Raw genomic sequence first — 12,187 nt, 5'->3', positions numbered from 1 at the left:
CATAAAAGAAAACTTCACTTCATCACCCAGTTCAACAAAATATCCAATAGCAAATGAGCCAAATAACCACCAGTCAATGAGTGTTGAATGTTCGCGGCAAAACCTTTAACACCAACATTCCAAAGCGACCCGTCCAAATCTAAACAGATATCACAGACAAAGTTTTGTTGTTATCGCAATCTTCTTCCTTCCATGGTTTCCCTTTTACTCTGCTGACATTGCACACATCGTGCCACTCGTATGAGTGTTTGTGTTGAAACTGTACTAAGATGTTTACAGAATGCTCGTTGGCTAGAGAGACGGATGGATGGAAATGTGCTACGTGGGGCTGGGTTGCATCCTTTTCGTGTGGGCGCGTGAGTGTGCGATTGTTGACAAGCGAACGTCATCCAAAAGGCATTGGAAGGTTTTGCCGGCTTTCCGACGACTGCGCAGAAGCGACGTGCCGTTCGCTACACAAATACTATCAACTCCCCATCAGGATGGTTTCGTAAGGATCTGTTTGACTCGGTTCCATCATTCGTAGTTCAGCATTGTTTCGGAACAGTCACGCAGCTCCTCCGATCACCGGTACAGGGAGAGAACATAAAGTGAAGAGAAGGAGGTGGTACACAAGCAGTAGAAAAAAACACACACACGAAAGGACACAGTGAGTATACACACACACACATACAACGGCACAATGCTGCCTGTAGTGCATCCAAGATTGAAAGTGCGACATAGGATAACACCCTTTGAAGGAGTTCAGGAGCGAAGCCAACGAAAGCCGTAGTGAACGTAGTGAAAAGTGTGCGTATCATTTGCCAACCTCAAACGAGCCTGAAAGAGTTGCCGTTAAGGAAATGAAACGTTACATAAACGGGCTGTAAAAAGTGTCCTATGTCTTCTATGAGTTCTTCTGTCAACGGCAGATAGCTAAGCATCTTTACACTTGATTTAGAGCGTTCGAAGCCCGAGCCAGTTTGATTATTGTTTCTAAAAATAAACCTTCGAAATCAATCTTTTCGAGGCAAGTAAATATTAGCTGAAAAGATTAGTAAAGAATGTAACTTTCACCAACGTCATTTATGGTGTTGGTGCTAGCAACTGCGGCATGAAATTTGCTGCATCGTGAAATTACGTCTTTCTTATTTTCTGTACCCTTATGTCACTCCCTATGTAAGACGAAAGGTCATGAGGTAAACGCATTGGCGAATTTATCACTAGCAGATTGAGAAATAAACTACTAGGGCCAGGAAACGGGGAGGACGCCGTGTCTCCCGCTCATAGCGATACCCGCGCTGGTGGCATTGTATTCGTTGCCGTCGTATTGGCTACCAAACATGCGTAAGAGTGTATACGTGCCTTTGTTTGTCTGGTGCTCTACTGGCGGGCCAATATTTTGCTATCGTAGTGAGCTGTGGTTCAGAACGACCGTGTGGTGAGTGTGCATGTATGTGTGTGAGTGTGTAGTGACATGGATTGCGTGTACGGAAAATTTACCTTTCCACGGAGGAAAAGCTACAGCAGCTCCGTGCTCGGAGCTATTATCAACATCAACATCAAAAAGTTACGGCTGCATGACCGCCCGCCTCTCTTCATCCGCCCAGGAAGTGCCGTGAAAAACAGTTCCCTTATTTCGGAACGGCATTCACCGAGAAAAGTGTTGCTGTTGGGGCTTCAGCAGTTAAGGTGCAGACCAAAATAACAGCGGGTGTGAAAAAGGAGTTCGAAACAAAAAACAAAACAAAATCTACACATTCCGTGGTACGACATACACGGAAGTAGGAATGCCTTATCGAAGGTGTTTTAGCCCCATGGAGGAAGTGCTGTGTAGTGTGTAATTGAGCTCCTTCTGCTAAAAAAAAGTCCGTTTTTCTTCGATTTTCTCATTATCTCATTATCATTATCTAGGCAACTACATATTTGTAGTGTTACCGTGCAGTGGTGAAACATACAGTGCACAAGAAAATGGTTCAAGCGTGGCGAGGGCAATCGGTTTAAAGCCTAACGCCTACTGCGAGTGCTGTGTTTAGTGTATCCCCTGCCTGGCAGGAAGATTATTTAAAGCGTCTTACCCATACCCGCACCCGCCATGGATCAGCAGCATCCGCTACTGATCGCTAGCGAAAACATCCACGACAGTGGCATCATTGAGGATGTACACCAGGAATCGGAGGACACCGGAAACGAGGATTACGGTGATGAAAGCAACCTCGAGTCAAACCTGCGCCGGCGGAAGGGAAAAATTATTTCCTGTGTCGAAAATGGTAAGCATTACGCGACTGTAGCACGCTATTTTAGTGGAAGTTTGGCGGCTAATTCTGTCCCCTTGCCAACATACGATCAAAAAATCGTCTATCGTGACGTCAGATCACAGAAAAAAGGCTACGATCTACTTCACTAAGACTCAATAGGAACAATTTGCTCTACGCTTTATTACATCCCAAGTCTATCTACCGTTGGCGTCAAGATCGAAACCTTGTGACACCGGAAAGATATTACGGGTAGAGAAGAAGGAAAAAAAGCGCTGACCAAAGCATGTCAAATTTACATAATCGATTCCAAAGTCATTATCCTTTCGCAGCATGCACATGGATGCTGCCGTCTTTTGCACTTTTTGTAGACGACACGCAAGACGCTGTCGCAGGATGGGGCGTCCTCGAGTAAATCCCGAGTGCGTGGTGCCTAGTCTCTCGCGGGCCACTGGTGGTGGTACCCTTATCGCAGCACCGCACAAAGTTATCGATTTTTCCCAAATCGGTACCGACGCTCTGGCCTGGTATTACGTTCGTTCGCTGGTTTGTTGTTATGTAATGCTCGGTGCTCTAGTGCGGACGGTACGGTGCGACGATACGCCGATGATTTGCTTCGCTGGTACGCCACCACACAAACTGCGCCTCACCATACAAAGCTGGTACGGAGCGTCGGTGAGGAGAAGGGTTACGCTCGTCCGGTTACTACTGTTGAACAATTGCATTATTGCATTGCAACCGCCCGGCGCTTGGACAGAGTAGTACGATACCGTAACCGTCAGATATGAACCACTGAAATGCACTGTATAGTACTCTACAATGTTTATTCATTCTTCAGGTTTCTGAATTCCCGCTTGATACTTTTTATTTTACCACCCAGCCTTATGCCAGGCATTGTATAATAATGCTCATATTTTACGATACCGTGTGGTGTTTGCTTCTGTTTTAGCACGGGAAAAAGTTGGCCACAGACAACCCAATTTGAAACTAAATCTGGTACAGCAACAAGCTTTTTTTTCAACCACTGTCGGTAAAGATTGAATTCGCACCGATACTCTCCACTTCCTACCGCACACAGAGACGCGAGCAAATAATGAGCAACAAAAAACATGGAAACAGACGGACACTGTGGCAACTTCCAGCGCAATGTTTATGGTAGGATGAAGAACTCCGAGCAGATTGCCGTATTGTTTCGCTTGCTCGTTTCCAATTTTGCCGTTTTTTATCCTTTTTTCATGTGAACACTTCTTCTGGGCTGTTCATTTCGACCCTTCCGCTTCATTATGTCAATTGTGTCTTCTACTTTACAACATAAAAGATACACACTTACCCACAAACACTCACAAACCATGGTCCTTTTCCGTTCATTCGTGTTTGACCCATCTTTTACTGGTAACCGCAAGCATAAGGTTACCAGAGGTGGTAAATTAATTCCTAAGAAAGCACAACATCGCCGCCCGGGCGAGCCATTCAAGCGTGGCTGAGTTCAATTGATTTTCGTCGAAATTGTGTTTGCTCACCAAACAGAGCGTTGTGATTAGATTTGTTTGGTGATGTAAGATTCCTTTGGACGCTCCATCGATTCACCGAAAAAGAAAGTTCTTTTTTTTATTTGGTGGAAACATAGGGTAAACAAATATGGAGCATTTTTCAATTTTTATTTTTCGTTTTTCTCGATTTTATAGCTGAATGAATGCCTGTAAGCACAACTAAAACATGTGTTTCATTCGTGGAAACCCCCATCAGGGGAGTAAAGCTGTTCATCGAAGCTAGGATGGGGATATAAAATGAATATAAAATGAAAAACAAAAGAAGGTAGCTCAATCAAAATTACATTGCTTTCAGTTTATTGTTTTTTATTGCTTTGCGCAATATTTTGCGACTGTGCGTTTGAATGTTTTTAGTTAAAGCGCTCAAAAAAGTTAAAAATCAATCAGCTCAACCCGCTATTCCAGGAACAAGCAACGCATTTTAATGAGAAACGGAATTTGTAACGGGCTGCTAACCATGCCTCTGCATTGCTAAAATATCCAAAGGCAGACATCAAAAATTCACCACAATCTTCCACCAGTGACCGTGCAGATCGAACGGAAAAGGATATGTTTTATGTAGCCGTGTGGATAGCCATATGCACAGGGCGTAAAGTGGAAACGTGCGTAAAATTGATGAAGAAATGGTGTTTCGCATTTTACGCTGTATTAACAATTTCAATCTCTGACAAATAGCGCCTACCATTTGTGTATTTCGTTGCTCGTTGGAATAATCAATGTCACTTCAACTGTTGAAACAAATTCACCCAGAACGTGCAATTTGAATCTGTTTCTGAACGGATTCCGAAGAATGTTAATGAGCTTCACCTTCCCAACGACATTGGCAAAAAATGCAATGAATTCCTGCTCGGTGGCTCAACGGCACAGATGGACCAATTCTTTTGAAGGACGCATAATAAGGATTCGTGCATGAAGCATTTCAATATCTTGTAACGTTCATTTGAATGGTGGTCCATATAGCAACGCTGACATTGATTGAACGATTGAGAAAACTTTTACCAATCCAGAGTCGGAAAAGTTTCCCGTCCGTGTGCATCATTTTCCTGCTCCCTCAATACTGTTCGACACAGAAGCTATGGCAACCGCTCGGCACTGTATGTAACCGCTTAACGGAGCACTTTATTTTCCTTGCAGCAGATTTTCTCAATCGTTCGTTGCATTGATCAAACTAGAGTGAAGAAAAAGTTTTACATATTTTAGCACACACGTTGATTATGACACTCTAAGAAGGAATATTGATGGTGCGCTATTGTACTATATTTTTCTACAAAATGTAGTTTAAAAAATGTAATTGATTATTGATTATTCAAATTAAATAGATGAGATCAATTCCCTTACAAATTAAAGTAAAATACGTGTTTTTAGTTTAATAAAACTAACGTTAACGTTAACTTAACACTAACACTACGGGCGTTTACAGTCTTCTCTTGTATACCTATCGGTACGGACACCCATCAATTTGACGGGTGGATAAAAATGCTTATTTCGAGTGGTTGAGATCATTAAACAAATGTGTTATTGTGGTATCTTTTCGATGCCACATTTTGCAGAATGTCTGCGGTAGTTTCGAAAAATGCGAGGAATAAGTTGATCAGCAATTCCATTTGAAGCCACTTTATTTAAATCATATATTAATATGTATTGTGTGATAATTAGTAGTTTATCGTTCTCTTTCATTTCTACATTAACTTTTATTGAAACATGTTACAACTCAACTAAATAAACTAAATGTAATCAACCGTCAATCCGTCAATTTGACGGGTTCCGTAAAGATAGGTTTACCACATATGTATCTGAAAATCTATGAAAGTTATGAAAATAAACCTTATGCTACAAACTCAAAGTATGTTATGATAAATTTACGAAAAGTAAAAATCAAAATTAAACTAAAGGTATTTTTAGTATTTCACTACAAAGTTTAAATTCCGTCAAATTGACGGGTTCCGTAGACCTAGTGTTAATCTGTAATTTAAAAGCTTATGCTATTTTCCGTAACGACTTACGCGATCATCCGCGGACCTTTAGAGATTTAGTTAGTCCCACGCAGCTGGATAGTCAGCCCTAGCTAAGGTCCATACTAGGCTTGAACCCATGACGGGCATACTATTAAGTACGAGTTGATGACTGTTCCACGGGACCACTCCCTGAGCTTCCGCATAAAGAGCTTCCGAATTTAAAAGCTTAAGAAAGATCAAATGGTTTTGAGATAGAAATTATCTGTATCAGTATCCATATCGAGTAGTAATAAATTAGTTTCAATTTCAATTAGAATTAAGATCCTAGAGATTTTAATTATTAATCATATTTTAATATCACATTTCACTCAGTCAACCTGCTTGATTTGTGCTTAAAAACATAAAAAATAAGTGAAAATGTGTTTAAATTTATTTTTTGAGTTTTGAATTAGTATGGCTCGGAAACAATCTGGATAATTCTACTGTTTCGGATGAAGTAGGAATATAGCGCGAGACAACTAGCTCTGTTTGCAAAATTGAGCTATATTTTGTCGCGCGAGACGTTGTCGCTTTATGCCTATTTGAACGGTAAAATTTATACCATAGGAATTACCGTACATAGCACCCTTTGTGAATAAATCCAATAGGAGTTTCCTTGAACTCATTTCTGTACAAATGCTACATATGTGTCAATGTACACAAAAAGTTGGTTAAACATTTTAGCAAGAAGATAGTTTACAATATTTGTGCCTCAACCATTCATACCAAGACCAATCGCAAAGTTGTCGGCCGCATATTAAATAGCATGGGATCTACTAGACTTTTCGTGCCTCACAACCAGATAACAAGATCAGCTAGTTGCACTATTGCAGCGGTTTTCATCCTTTTTGTAGCTTTTTCCCCCATGTAGCAGCCCCATGTTATTTAGCAAAATTTTGATCAAACTCTTACAATTTCTACCAATCTTATCCTTAACAAACCTTCGAATGGAACTTACTCGGGATATATTTGTATATTTATTCATAAATCGACGGATCTGATAAGCCTTCAGATATCTCTGATCTCTATAGATTTGACTCAATAATATCTCGGATGATTCTAGCACACTTCGGGACACTTATAAACACATCAATTGCGTTTGTGTACATATTTATGTTCTTGAAAGCGTTGGATTAACACGAGTGGAGGCCCTAAACGTTCACGAGAATATAGGCCCTTCTAAAGATTGGAGCCAGATGTTTTCTGAGAAATTTCTAAACCAGAGAAGGATTCAGAAGCCAATTTACTTGTGAGTGAGAAATAGGGAGGGGGGTTCTTTTACGCAGACAATTTATTTCTCTCGCATTTACACAATTACATGCGAAAAAATAGTATGTATTGAATTTTATTTACAAATTACTTGCGGGTAAAACAATACCAGAATATTTATTGTTCAAGAATCGTAACATACAATGTAAAATCAATATAGTAGGTGGAACCTTATAACATCAATGTAGGATGGTTGTAGCTACGGATTTAAATTTTTCAAGCTTATTTTTCTTATATAAATGAAAACTTAATGTTATTTAATACAAATACTTACTTATCATTTGAATGCAAAGTTATGCAAATGTTTAATTTATGCTTCAAACTGTATCACACTGAGTGAACTTTCAATGTTTTTTACGTAACCTACAATACATTGATGGAATTAATATTATTAGGTCACAGCTAGATTTACCATTTCTCTGAAACTTCCACAATCTCCATGGATTACATCTCGAGCATGCAGTTTTTATCTACCCGGTCCACATGCCAAAGTGTTAATGTAATTAAGTCCCTTAAAACGATTAGCATGCACTTGATACCTTGTTCTTATTATCTCTCCCAATAGAACGTTTGGTTGGTCAACGTTGAAAAGCGGTTATGAGAATATTTCCAGGCGAAACTGTTGCATGAGCATCTTTTTTTGGCAGCGCATGGCCAGCGAAATAAACCTGCCAACCATTTGGATTGCTGGCAATGTGATTATCTAATTAGCTGTCGATTATTCTCACATGGGCGTACGATACTCAGACGTTTATTGAATGGTAGATTTCTTTACGTGTCGTTTTTATTGATTTATATGAAATAATAATCATATGAAAATGTATGCTGTTTCCGTTGGGCATTGATTGACGTGTCGGTTTACCGTGCCGTTACCATTGCTGAACAGTAGCAATCCCTAGTGCCCGACTGGAAGTGCCAATTCCGCAGCACGAACAAAACACATAGCGTGAATGGAAAGCGAAAATAATGCACGAAATGCGTTATACACAGCTACTAGAACCTCATGATGAACGGAAAGGATGCGTGGTAGAAAGACGGTTGCACATCGATTTGATTGCATCAACATTCGTAGTTTATGATTTGTGACACTATGTGGCTTGGATTTATACAACTCATTTGATTCAATTTACAATATCGTCTGTATAGTTGTAATAATTTTCAGCATCACAGAGCATTTTTTTACTGTTAACAATAATCGCGCTTGCGAAAGTCTCATGTGAAAATCAGACTGTTCAAACGGACTGCCTCCTAATGGGCCCCTTGATGAACAGATAATAATTTTTTTTTTATGATTGGAGTTTTCCTATTTTGTGGTTTGATAGTATTTTGATGATAGCAAATGCAAATTGCAAATCGAAGCAAATGGCAAGAGATTCTACTGTAACGCTAGAAACAGATAGGGTAAGTGTACCAATTGTGGCTATAGCACCAATTATGGTTATAACGAACACTATTTTTGCTCTAAAACGGTCTATTTGCATGCTTAAACCACGGATGGATTTTTTATTTATGAATATGATGATTATTTTAAAATATTTGAATGAATGAAATATTTGTGCTTCATTATTTCATTCATTCATTCATTCCATGCTGGTCACTTCCGTTTGTTAAATATCACCCTTTTAAAATGTGTTGCCAAGATGTTTGGTATCTCTTTCCATTTTGCTAAGAGCAGCACTGTTGAATATTAGCGATTTTCAACCACCATTATTTTAACCATTATTACCATTATTTTATCTCAAAATCATCATTTTGGTGCAAAATATTAGTTATTTATCACCTTCACATCAAAATGTACTATCATTTCATCTAAAATATGCATTTTTCCGTAAGTCCATAATTGGTACAACTATCCTTTGGTGCATCAAATATCGCCGTAGACCATAGATGCTTTGTTTACAACTGTCGTTTGTTTCATCAAAATAACGCAGTCTTGAATGACTTTCATACGAAAATAAGGAGTAATCTGAACGCCGCTCGTGTTGTACTATAGCCAAGTACGCTCTTGTGCGATTAATTGAGCGTGGATATCAATACAAATAGTGATACAAAACGGAGATTTGAAACTGTTAATTTTACTTATTTAATCGTGTTCATTTACTAATTTACCAGCAGTGAACTTATTACTACTTGATTTGAGTTAAAACAATGTCACAATGTAATTTTTGGTGTAAATATTCACGAGTTTAGGCTTACAACCACAATTGGTACAGCTATTACAAATTGCTAGAAACAGATGCAATGTTTCATCGAAATTTTCTTTTATTTCGATAAACATTGATTCAAAATAATAAATACTCTCGTGTTCTACAAATTATAGACTTCTAGAAAACAAAGTTTAAAGTTTTACCCAATTCTTTTTTTACAGTTATAAAATCATTATCTTGATGACATAATATAGCCATAATTGGTACACTTACCCTAATACCAATCCAATTCCTTTCAAATCCAAATTGTTTCAAACAAACTGAAGATGGCGTTAATGCAGTTAGTCCTTTTTTCACCAAAGATGATCATTGATTATAATTTTATGGATACACACATCGAAAGTGCAGCAAAAACTCGTACTGACAGTACCGATTTCGTAATTTCGTAAATTGTAAAACATGCGTAACATATTGAACATCACATGTTATATGATAGAGAATAATCAATTTAATGATAGTACAATATTTAAAGGTAAATAAACATTTCTGGAAAGATGAACATAGTTATGGAGGACCAGGAAGATAGCTGGATAAAATACGCTTCTAATGATGGTAACGCAAGAACATTGTAAACAGCACTTTTTAAATTTGATTGCCGTAAAGGACAACTTTTCTACATGTACAATATTTTATCTTGTTTCATTTCAAAAATTGTACATGTACCACAATAAAGTAAAAAAATAAAAAAAAAACAAAAATCTGTTTTTGTTCAATAAAATAAGCTATTAGGAAGGGGGTCAATCTGTAACGTAATTTTTTACATTCTTCCAACGTTATAGTTTGTTACACTAGGGGAGTAGGAGGTCAAAAATTTGCAATTTTTGTGTTACGTAATTGATGGATGACGCCTAATTCTTCTTCACAAATACCCCTGAAGCTATATTTAATAGCTGCAACGAGTTGCCTGAAAGTGTAACCAAAACTCAATCTACGAGCTCTAAAAATAACTTATTTCTACGTCTTTTTTCTTGCTCACCCAAAGTACACAAATCCATCGCACAAAAACTTAATTCGCCTTGAATGGCTGTTCCTTCATTGGGCTGGAGGTTTAAGCTTTTTCCGGCCATTTGATTTTGTGAAATGGATACCAATGTACCTGATAAGCCTTCTATGCAAAGTTTGTATCGCGTTAACTGCTTGATGCTTGAAAAGCTATTTTATTTCCTTTCGCCATAACGCACTCACTGTAGTAGACATTCGTTGCTCTGGTAGTAGCCAGAAATGTTGCTTCGTCAACGATATTTTCCAGCGAAGCACAACAAACGCACAATGAACACTGAAACAGGTGGGAAAGGGGATCATCGTTTGACGTCAGCAAAATAGTGGATCCAAAATCGATGCCAGCGCAAAAGGTAACAGCTGGCATGTCTATATTTTAGCTGTTCAGACCTCTAGAGGCCAGTAGAGAGGTGGTGCCTTGATTCTAACGTGCTGGCATGTGATTCATGGCACCATTTTCCCCCCTTAGTTTGTTCCAGTTTTACGAGCCGAACGAATCAAACCGATAGGCGCTAATGAGAATGATGTTTATTAATTTCATTTGCTCACGGTGGTTGCTACGTAAGATTTGTGGCGTGCTAAATGAGACATCTTGAAATTTGAAAATATCAATTATATTTTCGTAAAGGCTATACATTACTGGTTACTGTATGAAAAAAAAGTAGATCAATATCAAAGTCAATTCCTTCAAACATTTTACGGTATATCGTTACTTTTTTGCTTATCTTATCTTAAGATAGCATTGAACGGTACAATTCAATTATTAAAATGTAATCGAAAGAAAACCGATAATCTAAGTAAAACATTACGGCCCTCTGTACAGTGCAATCAACCTAGTTGATCCACCAACGTAAAGGTTGCGTCATTTTTGCGAATGCTCTTCATTACACAATCACTGTAAGGGGAGAAAAGTTTGCGGGAAGATTGGCCTTTTGCTGACACTTTAAATTAATGCTTTCTGAAGATTAAGACGATTGCTTACTACTTTGCTGAATCAGAACCAAAGCGATGGAAGCAAAAGATTCTTTTATTAGCGCACCCAAGCAGGTTTCATTAATAAAGATTAGGATTGTTGTTTTTTTTTAATTTTATTTTTAATTTGATCGATATAAAGTAAACCTGGGGAATAGATATCAACGAAATTAAACTGCACTGAACTCCACGAGGTGATTTTGAAAATATACGTATTTGTATTTGTAAAAGCTCTTAAACGTATTGAACGAAATAAAACAAATGCCATAAGACCTGGTAATCGAGACGATAACGACCGGTGGTGTAAAAGCTCTCTATGATATCAAGTTATAGATACTAATTTTAGTATATTTACTCAACCTAACCTGAAAATAATGATCATGCTGGATACGTACCGACCCGGTCGTGCTAATAAAACTGATATCAGATTTTGCTCATTATTGCCGTTCCATTTGTTTCTCGCATTTTATTTCTCCTCGCCAGCATCAAGATTAATACGGAGACGTGTGCCTTGTGCCGGCCATTTGATGACACCCCGTCGGCTTTGGCTGAACAAAATTCCAACCCAGTGTGACGTAGTGATTGAATTTCCAGGTAAATACAATTACGAACTGAAGCATTCAACCTCTGCTGCACTTGTCGTCCTCCCTGTGGGTAACGGATGAATTCCCTTTCTCACCTTCACCACAGAAGACGCCCCAGACGATGCGCTACGATGGCTACTAAACAGGATCAAGGCAAACCCTCCCGAAGGACTGGGACTGTCAGCGATGGTACGAGCGCACGAAAGCACAAAACGAACCGCATTCTATATTACCGCTCCAATGAATGTGTAAGTAATCGGTTTCCCCGTCCCCCAACACTCTTGCAGAAAGTTATCATCAAACACCAGAGCGAACGATGGCAAAAATGCATCTGAATCAGCACCAAAAGCCAGCTAAGGCAAGAAGTGGCTCGAGGCA

General features: G+C 38.7%; 1 protein-coding gene across 12 annotated transcripts in view; it reads left to right on the top strand.

Annotated features, from left to right (window-relative positions):
- Positions 1-528: 528 nt before the first annotated feature.
- The window catches only part of LOC120901813 (anoctamin-8), a 29,347-nt gene continuing 17,688 nt past the window's right edge, over positions 529-12,187 (top strand). For 6 of the 12 annotated variants that reach the window (XM_040310102.1, XM_040310104.1, XM_040310106.1 and 3 more), the window contains exons 1-4: positions 536-649; positions 1,894-2,249; positions 11,709-11,819; positions 11,916-12,057. In XM_040310102.1, coding sequence (XP_040166036.1) covers positions 2,075-2,249; positions 11,709-11,819; positions 11,916-12,057 — 428 coding nt within the window. In that variant the 5' untranslated portion in view covers positions 536-649; positions 1,894-2,074. The other 6 variants (XM_040310096.1, XM_040310095.1, XM_040310099.1 and 3 more) reach the window with 6 other exon arrangements.

This window comes from Anopheles arabiensis, chromosome 3 (genome assembly GCF_016920715.1).
Source record: "Anopheles arabiensis isolate DONGOLA chromosome 3, AaraD3, whole genome shotgun sequence".
In the NCBI taxonomy this organism is placed as follows: Eukaryota; Metazoa; Arthropoda; class Insecta; order Diptera; family Culicidae; genus Anopheles; species Anopheles arabiensis.
Note: the sequence above shows the minus strand (reverse complement) of the source record. Positions and strands in the feature narration are given on the sequence as shown.